The sequence below is a fragment of the Platalea leucorodia genome (assembly GCF_965183815.1).
Source record: "Platalea leucorodia genome assembly, chromosome: Z".
NCBI lineage: Eukaryota > Metazoa > Chordata > Aves > Pelecaniformes > Threskiornithidae > Platalea > Platalea leucorodia.
The window spans coordinates 68,083,867-68,107,268 of record NC_138858.1 but is presented as its reverse complement, the minus strand read 5'-3'; the positions used below and the strand labels follow the sequence as shown (position 1 = coordinate 68,107,268).

At 39.7% G+C, this 23,402-nt stretch overlaps 1 protein-coding gene across 1 annotated transcript; it reads left to right on the top strand.

The window, feature by feature from the left end:
* Positions 1-358: 358 nt before the first annotated feature.
* LOC309602500 (zinc finger protein 474-like) lies at positions 359-21,437 on the top strand (the record flags this gene model as incomplete). The annotated part of the gene is made up of 3 exons (XM_082336097.1): positions 359-1,063; positions 8,264-8,444; positions 21,367-21,437. 3 exons carry the CDS (start codon positions 359-361, stop codon positions 21,435-21,437), a joined length of 957 nt encoding a protein of 318 aa, XP_082192223.1.
* Between the last annotated feature and the right edge of the window lie 1,965 nt (positions 21,438-23,402).

Sequence of the window (23,402 nt, the reverse complement as noted above, 5' to 3'; positions counted from 1 at the left end):
TAAGGTATAGTTGATGTTATTTGTCTGCTATTTAAAAAAATAACAGAGTAGTAAGGTAAACTGATCCGTGTGATAAACCACTGGTTGGTAACCTTAACAAGAGAGATGGTGTCTATTAATATGTACTGATTTAATTTGTTTCAGGATCATGTAAAACCAAAAGGCAAAACAAAAACACACAGAAACCCTCTTTCCCTACTGAAATGTCCTTTGGGTGCAGTTTTCCAGCTTTGAAGTCCCTAGTGTATTCCACCCATGAAACTGAATTAAGAAGATGGAGCATCGTGTTGAATAACAGACTTTCCCAAGCCCTTTACGTGTAGGAGAGAGAAAAGTTTCTTGAAATGTTGTACCCTTCATGGAAACAAACGTCAAGAAGAAGAATGTGAACAAAGCCTGTAACACTCTGCCAAGTGCTGGAGAGGCCTCTGCTAGTGTCTCTACTATCTTGCCTTCAGAGCAGGTTTCATTATCTAACGTGTCAGATCTTCCCAGAATTTTGCCCAAAGTAGTACATCAAGAAGCTGGACCCCCAAAAAGGCGACCAGGCACTGCAATAATATCAACACAGTCAGATTCTTCAAACATGTCTCGGATGCCACTGAATCGTCCCGTCATCCCACCAAGAAGACCTTGCTTCAGGGTATGCTATATCTGTGGCAGAGAATTTGGGTCACAGTCTATTTCTATACATGAACCCCAGTGCCTAGAGAAGTGGCATACTGAAAACAATCAGCTACCAAGGCATCTCAGAAGAGCAGAGCCCAGGAAACCTGAGGCCCTTACTGGTGGTTCCTGTATGCTTACAGCTGAAAATGAGGCAGCTTATGATAGTGCCCAAGCCCAGCTCCTGCCCTGTGGAAACTGTGGCCGAACCTTCCTTCCTGATCGTCTCACTGTGCACCAGAAGTGTTGCAGAGGAGGTAGCAGTGGTGTGGGGCTGTCAAGCTCTAGCCCCCATAAATCTGGTAAAGGCCCAAGCTCTGGGTCTGGCTCAGCAAGTGATGATCCATCTAAGACCCATCAAGGAAAGAGAAGAGCTGCACCAGCCATATTAGACAAGGTAAATTGCTAAATATGTGTTCTATGAAAGGGTGTGGATGCATTTTGATGGTAGGCATGCCAGGGGAGACTGGGTTCCCATCAAATTTAAAATCACTTTCCTTCAGAAGGATCTTTTGGCTCCATGCAAGTGTTTCTCTGACGAATAGTAGGTAAAGGAAAGGGGAATACTGTGTGAGAAACTACTTCTTATTTCTTTTGATTTTGCTGTGGAAAGGGAGTAGTTGTCTTCTTATACTCTGTAGTCCTGTGAGAGTTATGTCCCCAAAAAAGACCATTGTGTGCTATAGTTCCCTAGGAGATTCTGTTGAGCAGCTTAGGCAAGCTTTGAATGTTATATGTTTTAGCAGGTATTAGGATTTTTTTATTTAGTTAACATGAAATACAATGTTTCATTATTCTGTAAGCACTCCAGTGATTTTCATTTTTTACCATTATTCTTAACCTTGGCATAGAACTTGAGTTTACTGAGGACTGCATGTTCAAAGGCAGCAACTCAGAGTATAACAACAACAAAATAAATAAGACTGCACATTTCTTTCCACTGAATTTGATTCAAGATCCAAGAATAAAGAAGCTGATTCACATTATCCAAAAGCTACACAAAGTTTTGGAAAATGGCATATTTTTTCAGCATTTGCTTCTGCACAAGCTTTCTGTTGGCCAGGAGTTTTGTAAAAAGATAGATGTCTAAATTTAGGCCCAGTGTCTAAAATAAAAGGCTTTTTTTTTTTTTTTTTTCAACGGGAGTTGGACTCCTGATTGCCTACGTTACATTTGAAAATGGGATTTAGCTTTCTCAGTCACCAACGGAATGCAATGCTATGCAGAGCATTTCTAAAAATGTTTTAAAAGTCAAAGCACGCTGTATTTCAGTTTTCCAGCTGCTGAATAAAATGGACATAATAGCACTACCCTAACGAACATGAAAATAAAGACAATGTGAGAGATTTTTATGTTATGCTATTTGAGGCTACTAATTGATAGATACTGGCAAATTAGGTCCACTCAGGTCTTTTATCAGCAAATTTCAAACAACCCACAAACAGTACAAAGTGCTGCACAGGTGCATCTATAGCTATCAGAGAGGAAATATTCTTGTTGTGTTACAATACATTGTACCATTTACCAAAGAACTGGCATTGCTCTGAAGGTGATTGTTCAATGGAAGGCATGGGTGTGAAGCAGAGGGTTTTGTCTATCACACATAATTCTGTATGTTTTAAAAAAGGGGGGAGGGGAGGGGGCAGAAATGTCCATAGTTATAATGTCATAAAAAAACAAGTTTAGAGTGTGGTTTGGCATTGAGAGTGACTCTATAAAAATGTTGCTCTCTTGCACAACATATCTGCTCCCTGTGTGGATTCAGTCTCATCTGCTGACTTGTTGAACAACAACATTATTACCACTTTTTACTTCTGTGAGCTCTGCAGAGCCAGAATGAAATGTGTTTGAACCTGTTCTTCCTTCTGTGTGAACAACAGGTTTCCTCAGGTGCTTCCAAGCAGTTACAGTTCATCAGTTGCAGCAAAACTAATGAGGCTGTACAGCTTGCAGTTTGTAATTGACTCTGAAGGACTTTGTTATTAATGATGACTTCCAGGGAAGGGTTAGATGGATTTTACCTGTCTGAGGTCCTTCATTTTATTATTTTTAGAGCTGTCCTTTTGTACAGAGGTACGCATTAAAGGCAGAGATAGGAATGGAAAGAGTGAAAGAAATATCCTGTGATCCCAGGGGCTGTTCAGGATTGGCAGATTGCTTCTAAGAAGTGGTCAAAGGAAGCCTCTTTTTCATAGGTTTAAATTCTCTGTGTGAGGGTCTCCACCTCCAGTTGAAAGTTTTGAAAAGTCCACATATTGAAGGATGTTGAAAAGCAATAAGCTCACAGAAGGACTGCAGATTCACTATGAAAAGGGACAAAGTCTGGGTCTCCTCTTCTTTTTCCAGCTACTCAGCTGCTTATTAATTCTATTAAAAAATACCAGTAGTGGGGTGAAATGGCAATGTGCTTTGGTCCTGGCAGGAAAGCATTTGAGGCAGTCCATGTCGCACTTAACAGACCTACTCACCGTGACAGTGAATTATTTAAGTACCTGTTTAACATCATGATTCAGCAAAACATCAGAGAGAAGGAATACCTGAAAAAAAGCCAAACCCTTATATAAGTGTATTTAAGAACTGCAGTGCTACTGTCAAATTCATTTATGCAATGAAAGATGTCCTAAATTAAAAAGCCGGGTTTTCCTCATTTTGAAAATAAAGATCTAACTGATTTGGTGGTACACCATGTGAAGGACATTTTAACTTTACAACTGCAAGCACTTTTGCCTGCATGCTTCTGTCCTGGAGCTCTCCCTCCCTTACCAAGTGCAGGATCGAGTAGACCAGTATCATTACTGACAATCACTTATCAGTTCAGTGTTACATGCCTTTAGAGCTGGACACTCAACAGCCTTCATAAGCCATCTCTTCCACTAACTGTCCTCGCTCTCAGAATGCATGAACACATCTGAGTTAATCATGTCTCACTGTGTAAAACAAACAACAACGTATGCTTAAGAGACTCTCAAGGATCACATCAGCTCAGAAGTCCTAGTTTGGATTCTGCTGTGATACCCCAGACAATGGGAGTGATGTCTGGAACTACTGAAATTCAGACTTGCACTAGAGCAGAGCGTGTTTTTTATTCTTTCATGGACCAAAATGTCTGCTACATGTAAGTGGGTATTAATGACTTACTGTGGGTATATGTGTTACAGGTCTTTTGACAACAGATAGTGCTGATCCTAAGTCTATCAGACATGTCACTAGCATCTGGTGCTGCCATCTGCTGTTTCCTTCTTATCAAGTTAACTACCTAAAAAGATTTCAGTGATCTTCCTTTACTGTATTGTAATGCATTTTAACACAGCATAAGTCTTGAGAACTTGTGTAACAACAAAATGTTGATGCTGTATCTTCCTCTAGCATAAATTCATCTAGTCACTTGGTAAAATGAAAACTTCTTCAGATGCTGTGCAATTCTAATGAAGGTGGGAGGTCAATGATAAACTTGGCCTCCGTGGTAGCAGTTTTGAACATCTTCTTAGGGCAATGCTGACAAACATATTTGCAAATATAGAAAGTTAGATGAGAACAGACAGTGAATGTATGGTTTGAATGAACTTACTATTATCATTGGGAATAATTGAGTTTCCTGCCTTTCTACTTTTACACAAATGCCATGTTCATTATACTGATGTATTTCTTTTAAAAGACACCACATCAGGAGTAAAATGGGATATTCTAGTACTTCCAGTGAAGTAAAATCTTTAACTACCTGCATCATCTGGCAGAATTACCTTGCTGTTCAAGGAAATTTCATACACAGGCATATGACCAATACTAATGTTAGTCTGCTGTTGTGTTGGGGCAGTGGCTGAAAGCACTCCAGAAGGCTGTGAAATGCACCTTTGGGTGGTCATGAGAGCCACGCCACAGCTTGTCCCTGTCCCTTATGCAAAATGTGTGGAAAGGGCTGCTTTCAAACAACATGGTGCTGTTGCTAAGTGTTTGTACCAATCTTTTCCTGAACCTCTGCTCCTTGGGCAATTCAAGCCTATGATGAGAGCTCTGGCCTAGAGCAGGAGGCCTCCCCTCCTCCCATTAAAATACATGGATAATTAAACAAATAAGAAAGGCGGGGGTGTGTGCAGTCCTGGATGATAAATATTTATGGAGGGGAGTTTGGGAGTCAGTCTTATTGGGTGTACTTAAGAAGAAATTAAAAGTTTTGTGCAGTATGGGAGGATTTGACCTCATGTAACACCATAACAGCAGCCTGGGGCTAACCTCAAGTAATGTCAGGTCTATTGAAAATACATAGTTGCATAGCCCTCTGAGCTAAATAACTTCATTCATGGTCATGCAGACATATTTAGCAGTCTTGGAGAAAAGAGAAAATACTGAGACACCAAACAAAAGCCTAACTGAACTGTTAGGTATTTGTAGGTATTTTTATAATAACACATATCCTCAGGAACAGACCTTCCCTACAACCCTTTTAAAAAGTGAAAAACAAAGCAGTGAGCAGACAGGCTAGCCACTGGCCTGTGTGTAGTTTGGGTTGGAAAATTGTGGTGATTCCAAAAATAGTTTCAAACTGCAGGCCTCCAGATGTGACATGTGGGATAGGCACACTCTGAAGAGAAAAAGAAATGAAGGATAAATATCATCAGCTGTAGAAATTCCAAATAAAGCTTATCGTACTTCAGATTCCACAGTTAAGCAACAAAAGAGTTGTTACTACCAATTGTAAGGATATTCTCCTTCAGGTTTTATTTTTCAGCTTTTTAACATGTGCATATTTGCAGAGAAGCGTCTGTGTATACAATTTTATGTCTGGTGGTGGTGGTTCAAACTCACTACATTTCTGGAAAAAATAATTCCATCCTTAGAGTGATCTGATTCCTTTTAATTAATTCTGGTCTCTGCTATTGTTTCTGTACAGTTTTTAACTGTGGAAGTTACAAAACAGAGAATTTCTACTTGAACAGATTTCTTAAACTTCTTTTCACCAAATAGGATTTAGTAATGAATCAATCCCGATTGACAACTTTGGAAAACAGAATCCTCTGTTTAGGTCAGGCCTGGTTTTGCTCAGTCACAACACAAAACCCACCTATAAACGCTCTGTCAGGATCTGGAGGGATCACAGTACTGCTCATTCAGTCTTTAGGTTTTCAGGTGAGACTACCAAAAAGACCATCTCAGAACTGTGGAAATGTATCCAGATTGCACTGGATGGTGATCACTAACTTTTGCCTTGCAGGTCTCTGGCAGCTGTTCAATTGTAGGACATCACAGTTACTTTAGAACAAGTGTAATGGATTTGAACAAAGCAGTCAGAGATAAAAAGCTATCTCCGTTCACTAGTGACATATTTCTAAGATAAAAAACTATTTGATTTTAACAACAATATTTCTGTGCATCTGTTAAATTTATTGGGAGTATTTAATTTTTTAAGTGATTTTTCACCTGTCTCATATCAGGATTTTAAGTCTCCTTGAAGCTATACATTTGTTTTTATTATATTGCCCCATACGGCGGAAATGATTGTGACAGTACAGGCTAAGTAAGAGTGATTTTCATTTGTACTAGAATTCCTTTTCCCATTCTGGTAGTATATAAAGAGTCTCTACAAACTGAATGTAAATCAAATTGCTCTCTCCTAGTTTTCAGCCAACAAAATTTTACTGAATGGCAGGAACCTAGCTAATGAAAACTACAGAGGAAAATGTGTTCCCAGTGTTTTTACACCTAGCTTTTTTTTTTTTTTATATATTTTTAAAATGCTATAAGCACACCCACAACAAGCATGCACACTGAAATGAGTCCCCTGACCTCAAGAGTTTAGACTATAGTATCCTTACCTAAAGCTTTCCAGAGCCTACAAAGAAACATACACTGCCTTCAAAAGACTCTGTGTCTGAACCCAGAGTCTTATCTCCAAATTAGACGAGGCCTAGCTCAAGTAAGTAAGCTCGAGCTGAAGTAAGGAAGTAAGTGAAAACCGATAATGAAAAATTAGAGGGCATTCTTAAAACAGCTGTTGCTATATTCAGCTATGAAAAGGAAGATAAGGTTATATATATATATATATACACATATATATAAAATACCTTGTTATCAAAGATGGCTAAGAAAATTCCATTTGAAAGTTAAGAGGATGAAAATGTCCTTGGAAAGACTGTCTTTGGATAAGTTATATTTCAATTGACTGTGAGAACTTTCCAGATGAAGTCCAACTTTTCCCAGCAAAAATACACGTTGTAGAGTAGTATTTCTTCATGTAATTGAGTTTACATGTGTGATACAGGAAAGAAAGCTTATGCAGATTGTTCACTAATGACATTTTCAGACTGTAGCATAAATGTGAGAAGAGCTGCCCAGAATTTCTTGAATACACTGATGGGCTGACAGAGAGAGTCATAAATACTGGAACAGGTTATGCTTTGTCTTACACAGCAGCAGAAGATAAAATGAAATTCCCACCTCCCTTGTTTGAGTGAGAAAGGCTTCCCGTGTTTGGTCTGGCATGGCTGTCCCTCCACCTTTAGGAGGGCAGGGAATAGCTCATCTCTTACTGGTATTCTGCAGTTAGGAGTGCAGGAAGTGCTGGCAATTGTGAGACCCGTCAGTGTGCCTCAAAGCGCGGTCTCTGCAGTACGTTTTTACACTACTTCTGGAGCAGGGCTGGTACTGACACCACGCCTAGCCCAGGATGTGCCGAAGGGCACAGTCAAGTCCATAATCTGCAATACCGCAGTAATTATATATTTTTCAAGCTTAGAATATGTATTTGTGGTGTTTGGGGTTGAGGGATTTTTTTCTTCCATTGAGCTTTTTTTCCCTGCGAACAAAAGCAGATCTGCAGTGCAGAAACAATGACTTGCTTAGAGTCCAGTTCTGCCCTCACTGCAGTCACTGGCAAAGTTCACACTGAGGCCTTTGGGATAAACAAGCAACAGTTCCTATTTTGCCCCCCTATCCTGAAATACCCTGGATCGGTTTTAATCCTTCAAGGCCAAGAATTCCACCAGCTAACTGATCTGTGGCACAAGTAACGTGGGGTTAGGGACCACAATCACAAGTTTGAGACAGTTGCCCTTACTGTCCAGCTTAAGGCTGGACACAGTGCTTTAACTGTGTTCTGCCTGGAGATGGGGTCTTTCTGGTACTGCACTAGACATCAGCAGTTCAGCTAAGGAAGCGTTTGATGCTGCTTGTCATGTTACTTCTCTTTGGTAGATAAAAAAGGGCTTCAACATTTAAGACGGACACTGTGCTGCAGCAACCTGATCAAGCAGAGGAGTTGTTTCCGCATGTGAAGACTTAGCATTTCCATTAACTTGATGGTGTGAAAATAAAAGAGCTAAAACCTACATAGCTAAGTATTAATTAGGTGACACACATGAATTTTCAGCCCAGTGTCTGCAGAAGGAGCCTACCTGTTCCAGGTGGCTAGCTAATGAGGCACTATCTCTTACAAGCTTCAAGACTGAATGCAGACAAGCTGAAACTGATAGAAACAGTTACACTGATTTCACAGATATGAATCAGTTTCTTAATCTACATGATTGTTTTAATCAAAAGTTGTTCTGATTCACAATTAATGTTGAAAACAATATTTATTCTTCTTCATAATTGTTATTTGCAGGCACAAGTGATAAGATGGCCACCAGCAGTGATTTGTTACATATGTGGCCGTGAGTACGGAACAAGATCTATTAGTATCCATGAGCCACAATGCCTGAAAAAATGGCACCGGGAGAATGACATGCTACCCAAGCACTTGAGAAGGCCAGAACCCAAAAAGCCTGAAGTCAGTCCCATACAAGGTAAGCTACAGACCAAATGAGGAACTGGAAGGAAAAATGTGCGAGGGAGGAAAAAAAGGAATTTTAAGCAGTAGCTTAATGGTTTGCAAGTACTTCTTTCTCTGTTTTACTCCGAAGACAAGGTAGCCATCATGGCTTGTTTTAAGCTTTCTGTTAAGTATCCTGTTCTCCTTTCGTGCTGCATCTATGAGAAGTAAGAGTAGTCATTGCCTAGTGGGACATACCTCCTGGGAGAGTCCTCTTTATGTATGTTTTGAATCAAAACACAAAAAGATTATCAACCTGCTTCATAGCTACATCACTACCTTTTGACTACTTTCAATGCTGTAGAAAGACATATTTTAAAATGGGCAAAAGCATCCAAGAATAATGTGCAGACTTGATGCATGCAGTCATTAACATAAAATACCCTTCAGGCAACACAGGGATAGATACTTCAGCCAGGTTTTACACCTATAGCGTCGGTTATAAAAAAAGCCTGGTCCTAGCACTTAGCAGTGGTAAACAGTGAGTGGCCTTGAAAATAGGAGTTCTGTGGTAAAATAAGAAATACAATACTAGATGCATGATGACCAGTAGAAAATAAATTAAAACCTACCTATAACATGTACTATAGTTTCAGGGTTTTATTGAAATATATTTATAGATAAAAATGCAGTATCTTCTACAATGAACATCCAGTGGATGTTATTGGTCCCTTTTTATTTACAAGCCTTAGAAGCTTTCTTTGTGAGACAATATAATATAAAAACATTGGGAAAAAAATATATGTAGCATAAAATAAACATTTTATTTCTGCCAATTATGTGTGTTTGTGCTGTGGGTTCTGTTTTGTAAGATGCCTAGATGCCACTTCTTCAAATGAATGAAAATTGACAATCCCCAGCACCTGACAGAGTGGGCTCCCATATGTATCCCAGGGGTGTGTGCTCACTGTAGAACCAAAAGGAAACCTTTTACCTGTGCTTTGGCTGGAAGCTGCTCCCAGGACTTCCCCATTCCCACATAAATTTATTTCACCATTTCACCAGCTCAGCTCGTCTGAGCTACTTTGGGCTGAGTTTGGACCACTTGCTCACAGGCAGTTAATTCACCCACTTTTTTTTGTATTCCCCATCATTTCCTGCAGCTTCCCCTAATGTCTGGAAACGTAGACAAATTCTCCTACAACTCACTGTGAAAGAGTCATACACTAGATCAGTTTACAGCAGTAGAAAGAAATATGTCCCCAGACGACACACACAGAAGAGAGCAGGATCACTGAGAACACTAACCAGCTGTTCAAAATAATAATAATCACAGCTCAAACAATATCAAATCAGGACTTGGTTAACAGACGCCAAGCAGCAGAGTTGAATCTGCAGTAAAAGATAGGTTCAAAAGACATTTTCATTGTATTTGCTCTTTTTGTTAAGCTCTTCTTAATTATTACATGTTGTGTGGTAAAAAAGATGAAGAAAATGAGAATTCCGTCTGAAAGAGGAGGATACAAAAGGACAAATCAGGTTATTTTGAAATACACTATTCTTATTTTGAAGGAGTGGAAGCAGAAAGGCAACTACTCTTTGAGAGAACAATCCAGCAGAAGGCTCCCAGATATGAATCAGAAAATTGTCTCATTTATGCAATGAGTCATATCAGGCGCCACGCGTCTCCTATGAGGTGTTGTGTGCCCACGGTTCCCCAGGGGATGCTGACCTGCTTCCAGCATCTGTCCCTAAATGCCTGCTGATGCAAGTCTGATCAGTTCTGTAGCTTGAGCTAAAATTGTTGTTCCCCCTGCAGTTGCCTCATGCTCGTGGCCTCGAGAAAAGAATCTCAGTGTTGTTCTTTTTCCATAAGACTTACTCTCCATCATCTGGTAAATGCTATAACTGACCTTGAGACCACATACACGTACTGCATGTCTCACAGTTTCTCAACTTAGGGAGGAGGGATTACCCCGTTGTTGAATGGAACAGGCAATGTTCAAAAAAAGCTCAGAAATATTAACTGCTTACATAAAACTTTTTATAACTTACATAAATCTTTTTCTGAAAACTCAAGTGTCACGGGAAGACAACCGCTGCCCTGATTACACAGTGTTTTGTTTGTGGAATGCCTAACACATGCCTGCAAGGAGAAAGTAATCTCTCTTTCTCCTTTTTTTTATATTCAATAAACTTTCCAAAGTACAAAAAATACACATTCATTTCCTGCAAGCAAAGGGGATATTTGTCTCAGCCAAGAAAAGAAACACTACTTGGTTGCTCTTCTAACGAAAAGAACATTAGGAACAGGCATATTAAGAGATCTAAGGCTTATTGTGGTTATGTGAACCATTGGATATGAATCATATTAAAACTGTATGGGCCTTTAATGAAGAGCTCTATCATGTGCCAGTGACAGAAACCATGGAATATTTTTAAATGCACAAATCCTTTTCTTTTAAAAATTGTCTGCTGCTAACAGTTCAAAGACAAAACCAGTTTTTTAGTCTTTTTCTGTATTGTCATACCTTTTGAGAAGGGCAAAGCAAATACATCTTCAAATCGAGCCACATAGATTTTTTCCTGCATGCACCTGAAATGAAAACTCTTAAGATCCAAGTCCAGGTATTAAGCAACCTACCTGGGCTTTTTGGAAATAGGTTTGAAACACCACTATGTGAAAGTCCATTTTGAGATGAAAGTCCATTTCAACATTTTATACCCAAATAAAATCTTGAAAATACATCTGATGTGAGTGTTTGAAGAATGCTCCTGAGCTTTCAGAGCAGTCACTCTTCCTGCAGTGGAAAATAACTGAGAGTAAGACTGGATTAGTGTTTAGATGACAATAGATGCATCAGTGCAATGACCTCACTGGAAGTTGTGGCTTAAAAGAACTGTAGGTTTTGTCTGTAAGGTTTTAGGCTTACCTAAGCTTTACTGCACTTATTGGCAAAACTTGCATAGAGTTCAACACGAAGAAAATTGGGCCCCTTGTCCAAAACAGTACAAAGAGCATATTCTCAAGTATGATATGCTCCCGCCCATTGCCATGGTCAGATAACACATGCTCATTAAACAGAACTTGAAGTAAAGCCAAAAAGTGAAAATTGCTGATAATAGTATGTATGCAAAGATGTTAATAATTAGCTGAGAATGCATATCATTACACACAGCATGATGTTTTCTCTGTACTCTCATACAATACAAAAAGATTCAGTTTGAAGTTAATTTAATTCAACCCCTGGGACAAAAAGCAGAGGCTTTTTAATATATTTTTTACTCGTTTGCTTCTTTCTTTTCTTTCTTTTTCATTTGCAAAAGCAATATGGTTTGGTTAAACTGAAAGGCTCAGTCAACAGGTATTTCCTGAAAATATTTTCCATAAAGAGTTGAATGTGGGTCTCCAGAATGAAAGCTGATACTTTCTTTTTTTAATTTTCCAGCCAAAGGTTTCTATGATCTTGATTCTTTAAATGAGGCTGCCTGGATCAGCGCCCAGAACCAGCTAGTTCCATGTGATATTTGTGGGCGTACTTTTCTTCCAGACAGACTGATTGTCCACCAGCAGTCCTGCAAACCGAAACCTGCAATGTGAAGTGGATGTAACACACATGCATACATATGCTAGCATGCTCACACACACACAAACATGCACAGGCACCCATACCTTTCAGCCAAACCATGAGAGAAATAAAATCCAGCTGAAGAGCCATGGGCATTAAAACTGTAGCGTGTCATCAGACCACATGATCCAAAAGCCTCCAGAGTAAAATCAGCAGTTACTACTGTAGCATAAGGTCAAATATGGTGATTTTTTAGCCCAGCAGTAGCAAAAATGCCTCCTCATTTCTGTCATTCATGTAGCAGCACCTTGAAACCACAGTTTGAGAGGGATGGCATAAGAATACTTGGAAGTAATGTTACCTGTCATCTTCCTTCTCCTGATCCTTTTTTGGATTTGTTGGGTGCAGGAGAACCCAAGTGAAGAATCCTCCCAGGTTGCTTTCTGAATTGCTGTGCTGTCTTCATTTCTGTTGGTCAAGTGTGGTATGTTCTTCAGCCCCACTTCTTTCACAGCCTTTCATATTAAGCTATCTAGACCTTTGAAAGAAGTTGGGCCGTCTGCATGCATTTCCCATTTTCATAGAATCTAGAATCATAGAATGGTTTGGGTTGGAAGGGACCTTAAAGATCATCTGGTTCCAACCCCCCTGCCATGGCCAGAGACACCTTCCACTAGACAAGGTTGCTCAGAGCCCCATCCAGCCTGGCCTTGAACACTTTCAGGGTTGAGCCATCCACAACTTCTCTGGACAAAACTTCTGTGCCTTTTACATGCCATGTTTGTTTTTTTGTATTCAGCAAAGGACAGAAAGAAATGAGCCATAGCTGTTAGGGGTCTTTCACTGCAAAGATCCCCAAGAGAATATCCCACAGGGATCCATCTTGTGGTCTTGCTTTTCAACAGATCTATGAGACTGGAAGAGAGGGTACAACATTAGGAACTCCCTTGTTGCAGGGACATTTGGCTACATGTCCTTTGCTCAGTGAATATATTCACTTACTGTTTCAGAAACTGAAGCTTCAGACAACTTTTAGGAAATGAGAGTTTCAATGAGGAGTAATTCATTGAATCTCAGTGGAAGCAAAGCCAGAATGATGTCAATCTGGAAAATTAATTCTTTGAAAATTTTGTTTCCCCTCTATAGAAGACTTGACTAGTTAGTGTAAGGACCTCCAGCTGAACTTGACAATCAGAGAAACCAAGTAGCTCCTTTGTGTTTGTTGGTTTGGGGGGGGTGGGGGGGGTGGGGTGTTGTGTCCTTGTCCATCTTTGGCACAAGACTATTCATTGACTCCTACTCGGAGCTTAAATCCATAGAGCACTCCAGTGTTCACATCCTTGTGGGAAAGTGCAGCTCATGAAGCCCTTGACTGCTACAAGTGAAACATTCCCATATAAAGGGATCCAGCCATGGGGTGGAAGCAGAGACTGGCTGTTTTTAGAAAACACCCCAAAAGTGCCCATTTCTTGGAGCATGTCTTGCTTAAGAATGATACTGACCATGTGATTTATCCTCAGCTCAATAAACCGATTGTGCCAAAAATTGTATAAGTCAGAGCACATCTTTGTCATGAACTTGGTAAGAGAAAACATATTTTTATGTCAAGTCAAAACAAGCATGGTGTGTCAGATGGCTGGACTAAAATACCACCCTGCTCTCTGTGCCAAATGTGACCACAACAGAGTGCCAGTATGGGCAAGAGGGTAGGTATTATACAAAAAAGCAGTGGGGAAGGTGTTCGAATATGTTATTTTGAAAAATGCTATTATGTTACATAGCAGAATAAGTGCCAAAACACATCAGTGAATAGGTTAAACACATGAAGGAAATAATACTTACTTTAACAAGGTACAGCAGAAAGCACTTTTTATTATTATTTTACTTACTCTGAAGTGTTTTATTAAGTAGTCAGTGAGGTTATTCAAAAATCCAAGTTGTTAACCAGCAATATAGGCTTCCTGATATCATGAAAGAAACTGTACCTTGTGTATGTTTTCACCTTCAGGCTTAAGGCCTAGAGCTGGCTGTTATGTATAATATGACAGATGTGGCTTTTCTCAGAGCATTCACACTTACTATTGTACCTACAAATCAGGTGAAGTGGATGTCTTCATACACACTAAAGTGAAATATGGGTACCAGCAACTTTTCTTTTCCAAGCTATCAAGCTGTATGATTTGTGGCATAAGTGAAATAAGAAGTAATATCATTGTTCTGTTATTAGAGGAACACTCCTGGCTCCAGCCCTGGTGGGCTGTTAATTCAGACTGGGAGAGGTACCAGCATTCTTTGGTGAAAATAATTTCCAAAACAATCAATGGCACCTCAGCAGCCCTTTCATCTTCAGAGTGAGAATTGTGTTGTCTGAAGATAGATATCTTCAGGAGTCAAAGGTTCAGTTTCTATTCTACAGTGAAAAGCTGTGTAAACCCCGCAGATCTGCCCTTGTTAGTGTCTCCAATGTGAGAAGAGTCACTGGTGGAGCTGGACCAGTGCCATCTCTCCTCCTTTTGGCTGGGAGAAGGCATAAGGCCTGAGGAAAGAACAGGGGCACAGGTTTGTGATTTCTAGACTAGGTCCTAGGAGCTGTTGGCAGGCAACATACACTGCAAGACCCTGGAGGCTGTTGTAATTCACATCAAGTGCTGGCCCACTGATGAGTGGCTTGGTAACTGGAGGATTATGGATGTCATGTAGTCCCACCTTCATGCCCCCTCTTCCTCTTCTTGGACGCCTCTTCCTTTTGTCAGACATGATAAGCATTTTTTGGCTACATCTGCCTCACTGAGTCATCAAGATTCATTACAGAGTCGCTTCCAGAGCAGAAACATTTTAAGGAAATTTAACAGACTTTGCAGAGTCACTGCAGTCTTTGGCATTAAAAATTTAGCTCTGTCTTTTGGTGGGATTCAGATGTCAGAGTCCCTGTGTCATTCTGAACAGTTTTTCTGTGTTTCATTGTCATCTCTACTCTTGTCTATTTTTTATTTTCTGGAGTATTATCCCAAAAAGCAACAGCCTGATGAACCGAGCAGAGTGTTTATAAACAATCACAAAAGTACTGATATTAACTGTACTTTTAGTGTGGTGTTGTGTCTTGCCTGGAAATACCAGTGTATATGGCTCCTGAATCCATAAGCCTGAAGTATGGTTTCCACATCAGCCTTTGAGGGATTCAAAGGAGGATTTGGCAAATTAAGAGCTGTCTCTGCTTATAGGTGATTGCTGCTGAGCTCTGAACTTAACGGGGGATCTATGAAACCGTGAGCCTTACCACTCACAGAGGCAAGCCAACATTGGGTTGTGAGGGCTGATGGTGAGACCAGAACATGAAGGAACTCAGCAGGAGGCAACAGCTCTCAGAAAGATCTCAGAGGCTGTAACATCCCCTTCCCTCCATAACATCATGGGTACAATGATTTTCAAAATATGTAGAAATATAAAAAGCACTGACATGGGAATGCATATTGTCCCATTTCAAACACTGACAAGATATCACTGTCACTCACATTTCCAGGTCACTCTGTCATGAGCTTTTCTGTTGAGCTCACCAGCCCTAGTATTAGTTTATGTCAATGATAATGATGATAAGTTCTGTGGCAAGCTTTGTTCACTGGGAGAAACACTGATAGTGCCTTCATGGTTTGCTCTCAACAGAGTTAAAATGAGATCTTATGAGCATTTTTCATTATTGCTTGGCATTTATCATTCTGACATTTTTGCAAAAGAGGAAAAGAAAATGAGAAATTGAGCTACTTTGCTTCCTTTGTGTGCTGGTTTTGGCTGGCGTAGAGTTAATTTTCTTCATAGTAGCTAGTATGGAGCTATGTCTTGGATTTGTGCTGAAAACGTTGTTGATAACACAGGGATGTTTTAGGTACTGCTGAGCAGTGCTTACACAAAGTCAAGGCCTTCTCTGCTTCTCACACCACCCCACCAGTGAGTAGGCTGGGGGTCCACAAGAATTTGGGAGGGGACACAGCTGGGAAAGCTGGCCCAAACTGACCGAAGGGATATTCCATACCATATGGTGTCATGCTTGGCAATAAAAAGCTGGGGGAAGAAGAAGGGAAGGGGGGATGTTTGGAGTGATGGTGTTTGTCTTCCCAAGTAACTGTTACACATGATGGAGCCCTGCTTCCCTGGAGATGGCTGAACACCTGCCTGTCGATGGGAAGCAGTGAATAAATTCCTTGTTTTGCTTTGCTTGCATGCACGGCTTTTGATTTACCTATTAAACTGTCTTTATCTCAACCCATGAGTTTTCTTACTTTTACTCTTCCGATTCTCTCCCCCATCCCACCGGGGCAGAGTGAGTAAGCAGCTGTGTGGTGCTTAGTTGCCTGCTGGGGTTAAACCATGACACTTTGTTTCCATACTTTAGTGATTTGTCACTTACTTAATCTTATCTCGTCCACTGTTGGCTCGCAGTGATTTTCAGCTCCATCCCATGTTTCCTACCGGCACAACACATCTAAAGAGTTGAAAAATGTTTTCCTGTACTTCAAAAACAATGACATTCCACCTAGTTTGCCACAAATGTGCTGATAGCACCTAAAACTATTCCTGGATAAAACATACAGAAAGTCAGAACATGGATTGACAAGCAAAGTTCAATCACATTAAACAAATGAGCATCCACTTTCAGACCATAAATAAAATCCCTGACTGATATTTTAGTTCAGCCAGTTGAACCTGCCAGTTCCAGCTAAAAAAATTACACGTTTTAGAAAGGCAATCCTGAAGATCATGGTCAAGCTAGATGAGTTTAACTGCAGACTTCAAAAATTGAACATTAATGAAATAACCCATAACTGCAGATAAATATTATATGTAAAGTGGTATAGTTTAGCAAGTTGACAATGTCACAGTCCTTTAGTTACCATACAAGCTTCAAAAGGTCCCATATCTTTAAGGGCAGTAGCAAAAAATGCCTATAGCAGGCCTTAACAAAACTGTTACATGGACCCTTTTTCTTAAAGACTACCAGCACTTAGTAGACCACAGCTTGAGGAAAAAAAAATTTGTAAATGCAATGTCAGTTTCTTTCTAAAAGATAGTGAGAACCTGCATAGATCTGTGAATTCTCTCTGCATGGCATAGACCTGGAAAATACATATCAGCATATAGAAATTATGGTTTCAGCACTGCCTCCTGACCACTGACAATTCATATGCTTATGCTTTAGTTCAGGATTTGTAAACATAAAATTTCATTCTGTACTCACTGAAGCCAAGTCCCACACTAGCATATGGGTACAGGATGGAGCCAGGAAAGCTAAGGGATTGATCAGATGTGACATATATATGCCTTAATCAAATTAGTTCCTGGAGATTTTTTATGATGGCACACAAGCTTTCATGGCCTATGTTTGTTTAACAGTAGAATTTCATAATTGAGAATTAAGTTTGCTTTTATTACCCAGTTCAGGAAGCTGGTCCATGGAGAAAGAATTCTAGGGAGCCTCTTGTCTGAATCAGTATTTTCTCTCGGGCTCCTGTCTGCCCAGGTGGTTAGTTTTGCTTCACTGTCACTGAGATAGAGTTTCCTGAATTCTGTATTTCTGAATTGTGGGTTCAAATGAGTTTTCTGTATCTGGAGACATGCCACGCTCAGCAGGACAGTAGGATCATGCAAAAGCAGGATTTAGCAGGGCCATGAGGTCCACTAGGGAACAAAACCTACAAGCCTGGAAAACCCTCCAATAAGTTACCTGAGGGACTGTCTACATTCTTGCATGCTGTTACTTGCTTGCTCCTCGGTCAATATCATAACTGACATATACAGAGTATTATTGACTCTAGGGCATGCAAGGGTTAGAGATTCGTCCTAAATTTATATTTCTTAGAAAACTTCTGGCATTTGCAGTTCAAAAAAAATTCTTATAATCTGCATAGGGTTGAGAAGAGAGCCATGATTATAGAATGGGTAAATCTACCTGACAAGTGAGACTCCAGGAGCTCAGACTATTTAACTTTTCAAAAAAAAGATTAAGTGTCTCACAGATGGCCTGTATATATCCAGATTACAGAGCCTTCTTTCCAGAAGAAAAGATTAACAATCTCCAAGGCAGGAATTTGATGCTAGACAAACTCAGAAATAAGAAACACAGAACTTTCAAACAGTGGAGTAGTTCATTGAGATTTGCAGTGGATTGTCTATGGCAGGATTTTTACAAACTAATCGTGACCTTTTTTAAAAAAAATTATGCATAGGTCTAATATGAATAAATTCAGGCCAGCCTTCTGTTACAATATAGTCTGTGGAACATTGGACTAGAAGACTCTTCCAAATGATAATGAAATATAATAATTGACATATATTTTTCAGGACAAAAAACAGTTTGCAAAAGTCTAAGAAATATATTACAAGTAGCCAATGGTATCTCTGAATTAGGCAGTTAAGACTTCAAAGGTAGCAATTAATAAGTAGAAACTGAGAGATGCATATCTTTTAAGTCTTTGCATCTTCATTAGGCCCATCTCTCCAAGAATGTAGACCCCATCAAACACATAAATAACAAGAGAAAACTGCTTCTGAAAGCAAGAGCAGTTGAGCTGGGGTAGGATTTGTACCTGGATTTGGAAGTTGAATCAGACTGCAAAGTCAGATTAGGATAAGAAGGTCTTCAGAGCAGCAGTGAGAGAGATATCTGGACACAAAATTTTGAGATACAGTCTCAAATGGAAGATAAACTGCCAGTCTGGTCAGAAAGAGGAGATTTATTTCAAAACAAGTAAGTGCTTTGCCTCCCTTGCTTTCTCTGGCACCTTAAGGGGAGAAAGATTTATCTAGGTTAGCTCATATCACTTGTAAATCTAAATGGTTAGGAAACTGGCTCTTTCAGGTTAGTTTCACACTTTAGTTTTGTAATACATCCAATTCAAAACAAGTTATACTTACTACTGTCTATTTATACCAGGTTTAAAGGCTGGAAAGATGTAAAAAATGGGCACTGCCAGATGCAGCTTGTGATAAAAGCAGATTTCCAAAACCTCCTTCTCCAGTGTACTTCCTCTTTGCACAAGTGCTGGGTTCATTAGAATCTAGGAGGCAGATAGGATATTTCAGGAGCAAGATCAGAGCACAGACTATGGTGCCAGACCTTGCTAGTGACACAGTCCATTGGGCAATGCGTAGTTTACTTATAAAAGAGAACCCTGTGGGCCCCATGCAGCCCAGACTCAGGTGAATACAAAAAAATGTTGTAAAAAAGTCACCATAGCCTTCCCCACAGTTGTCTTCCTCCCTGTGTCCCCTTCTCCACCATTTAGCCTTATCTGATGCATTTGGACAGAGGCGTCTTCTCCGAATACCTTCTGGAGAAGTTACACTTCTCAGTATATTGCCATGAGGTTGCAATATATGTGCAGCATGGAAGAAGCAGGAGTCAGAAACACACCACACTGCACAGTCCGTGTTACAAAGTGGTAAGCTGGATGAGCTCAAATAATATAGCAGAGCCACATGAAGGGTTTTTAATCCCTTAATATGTAATATTTACATTATATCACTGGGAAGATAAGATTTAAAAAGAACACGCAGCTTGAAAAACACAGTTGTGGCTGTGAGAATAAAGAGGCTCACTGTGTTCAGCTTATTGAAGGGAAGACAGAGAGGCTGTATGATCTGTCATGCATGCCATATTTCAACTCTGAATTTTTAAAAAACAAACCAAGTTCAAGGGTAGAAATGACCACTTACAATCACAGAATTCCAGTTCGGCATACTTAACCTTGTCATGCCCAGGATTTTGTGCATGCTTTACAAACTGATCTCATTTAGGTAACATAACTGACTAGATACCAAATTTGTCACTGATGTGGCACTAAAAATACCGCATACAATTTCTGGAATATCTGGTTTAGCAAAACTTACACTTCTGAAAAGACAAGGGAAGACACCCAGGCCAGGCTAACTCAGCTCTTCTGAAACAGTCAAAGGAAAGTATCTGCAGGTCATTTAGTGTTTTCCATAGATTATGGCCTGTGAAGCTGATCTGAATGCTGGAAAGACTAGCCCCAGCTAGTTGGGAAAAATGCAACTATGGTATGAAGGGCTCTGGACAGGCAGTTTCTTTTCAAGGGAGGTTAAGAGGCCTTTCTGGTTCACCCGTGAGTCTATGGTCAAAGGAGACAGGTGCTTACATACCTCAAGAGACCCAGCTGTGTTTAAATAGAGAACTGTAAGCTGTCTAAATGATGGAGTGAGCTGTTGGCTTGTGCAAATGTTTGTCACATGTTAGGAAGAAGCTGAAGATGGTCTGTGGACTTGATGATGAATAAACGACAAGTATAATGTTCGGCAGCATAGTATTTCTAAGAGTGAAGAATGAAGGGAGCTCCTATCCAGTGGAGTTCAGAGCAAGGATATATATGTTATGGATGTCTTGAGGTTTCTTATTAGAACTAAGAAAAGGTTTCTGAAGTCTTATCAGAGCTATAGTTTGATTTCAATCTGACTGTGACTCTCTCAAATGTTGGTAGACTCTGCTATTCTAAGGAAAACCTGTGTGCAGAGAAGGGGAGTTGGTAGTATATGTCCCGAGGTGACTCCAGATCAGTAACACTAGTGCTAACTTCCATGTCCGGGGTGCATGCTGAACATCAGCACATTCCAGGCAAGCCTAGGGGTTTCACAGCACTCTGAAAAGCTCAATGAGAAGGACTCTTATCAATAGCTGGCACTTCTTTATAACACAGTTCCAGCAATCCAGCCTGAGGTACAGGGAAAGATCAACTCATAGTTATCTGAAGCCAAAGTTTAACACAACACAGCCCTTATTCTGTTTTTTCTGCTTCTTGAGGGTTTCCTTAGTCCAGTTTATAGCCTCCATCTGTCTGTATCATCAACCATTTGAGTCCTGCAGTTGTTTTCCTGCCCAAAACCTGATTACAACACCTCTCTTCACAGATGGTTGTTTTGCTGGTGACTTGGTTGGCTCACTTATGGGGTAGACTTTCATACTTTCTTTTCAAATTTACTTTTCATCATGTATTTTCATCATTTAAATAAAATTGCATGGAAAATTCTGCACAGTACAATTACACTGATACAGCTAATTAGTTTAAAACAACCATATGAAATACCCATTCCTTGGCATCCAAAAGCTGCAGCACCATACCAGTAAAATGAACCAGGCTTGCAGAACCATTTAGAGACATTTTTTATTGACAAAATCAGCATGAAGGTATGTCAAAGCTTCACTCCTCTCATTAGTGAAGACTATCACAAAAACCCAGCTTAACCAGCATTGGGAGTGGCAGTCTCCACTGCAAGCAAGATGTTTGTCATGAATAAAGAGTGGAGCAAGAAAAGGATGGCAGTCCTTGAGAGCAGAGTTCTAGCACATACCCACTTCTTTTCCACATTGTGGTTATACAGATGTTTCTGATCAGTTCCACTTGGGCCAACGAGGAGGTTTGGGACTTTCGGAGAGGAAAATCTGTAACTGAAGCTGACCAACGACATGGCTATGCTACAGTCGGTAGGATTGCATTCAAATGTCCAGCTAATTTCAACTTAGCAAGATCTGTCCTCGAAAGCAGTCTAACCATGATGGTCCAAATAGGCTAAAAATTCTGTTTGCAGGCAGACTTTGCAGCATGTGTGACGTTCCTTGCTATTAAAGTCAAGTTCTGAACTGTGCCTGCCTGAACTCCTTTAAAAATACCCCAGATATTTCCAGTCATGTTGCATTTGTCAGTGTGCATCACCTTGTCTAGGAGAAATAGCAAGCTAGAATCCTTTGAAGAATGCCAAACATATATGTGAAAAATTTTTTTCAATTACATGTTTTCCCAGAAAAACACTTAGTTAAATGTTTTTAAATCCTCTGACGTGAAGGGAGGGCAGAGAAACAAATCTATTACACAAATGAAAGCTAAACATTTTTAGGGTTGGTTCTTTTGCTAGTTTTATGATGTTGTTTGTTTGTCCCTGTTCAACAGCATAACAGTGAAGGGAGCAAAATCAGCTTAGGATGAAAAATAGAGGACTGAACCATTTCTACAACTTTGGTTTTGAGTTTCAAAAATATCTTTTCCCACCTTATTTCTTTTTTCATCCAAAGAATTTTCAGATTCAAAAATTCCCCAAATAAATTGTCTCCTTAGATTGAATTTCACTTTTTTCCTAAAATCTATTTTTGTGGAAGAAGAAATATTATGGTTACAGAACATATGACACTTTAATGGCAAAGTCTCATATGCAGCAGTTTCCTGCTAGTCCCTATTCTCGTGATTTTTCTAAATCTAAAGAGAGAAAATGTGTTCAGAAAGTACTTTGCTGCAAACTTGTCACCAATTTTGGCCATCACTTACATCTACATCAAGTTTGCTGCATCATCTTGTAGATGAGCTGCATTGCATAAAACAATACTAAACGATAACTGCATTGACACAGTTGATTACAGTTTGAAACTGATAAAATCACACAGTAGCACTCACAGCACTCTACAATATTTGTATAACCACAGAATTGACTAAAATATTCAGCATAGAGGAGGTGTCAATTATTCTAGAAAAAAAGGAATCAAGTACTTGTTACCCTGTCTTCGTAGTGTTAGATATTGCACTGTAGCAAGAACACCCCACTATTCAGTATGTCAAATATGTTTTGTCCGTTTTTGTAAACAGATACTTTCACATGTGGTAAGAGTTGCCAATGATGAGCTTTAAAAATGGATTTACTTACATTTTAACAGAAAAAAAAGTTTGAAAAACTAATGTTTTGTGAAGAGGATTAGCCCAAGCATAAAATAGCAACTAGTAGTCTGTTGGAGCCATTAACGGTGATGGGTTTGGGTTTTTTTCTCACTGTCTGTTCATTTAACTTTAAATGATTGACCACTCTGTATCTGCAAGAGGCATTTGAAAAACAATGCGCATTTGTGAAAGACCTTGTTGATCTGCCTTGTTTGCTTATGAATCGACAAAGCCCAGCAGGTGGCAATATAAGCACTTCTCGTAATTTGAAATCATTAAACCCTTGTCGTCCAATAGCATTATTATGATTTAGTCATTTATAGCTCTGACTTACATGGAAAATAAGCCTCAACACTGAAGGTGATTTTATTCACTAAAATAATGCAAATTCCATGTGTGAGAGTCTGGCATTCTTTCCATCTCTGGATCCTTCTTGTGTCTTTGGGATTTACCAAGTACTATTACATTCATCTCAGGTTGAACAGAGTCTCTTGCAGTTGCTGAGAGCAGATTACATCTAGAAATACACATCAGATATTTTCTTTTTTTCTGTAAGTTGACAGCGTAAGCTCTGATCAGAGATTTCTCTTGAAATGCTGTTCTAAGCAGGTTTTACACGAGTCACATGAAGTAAATATTCTCATCTGGTTAAGGTTTCAAAAGGTTTGCTCTATCTGCAATTTATCAACTTCCTTCAAAAACTCAGTATGACTT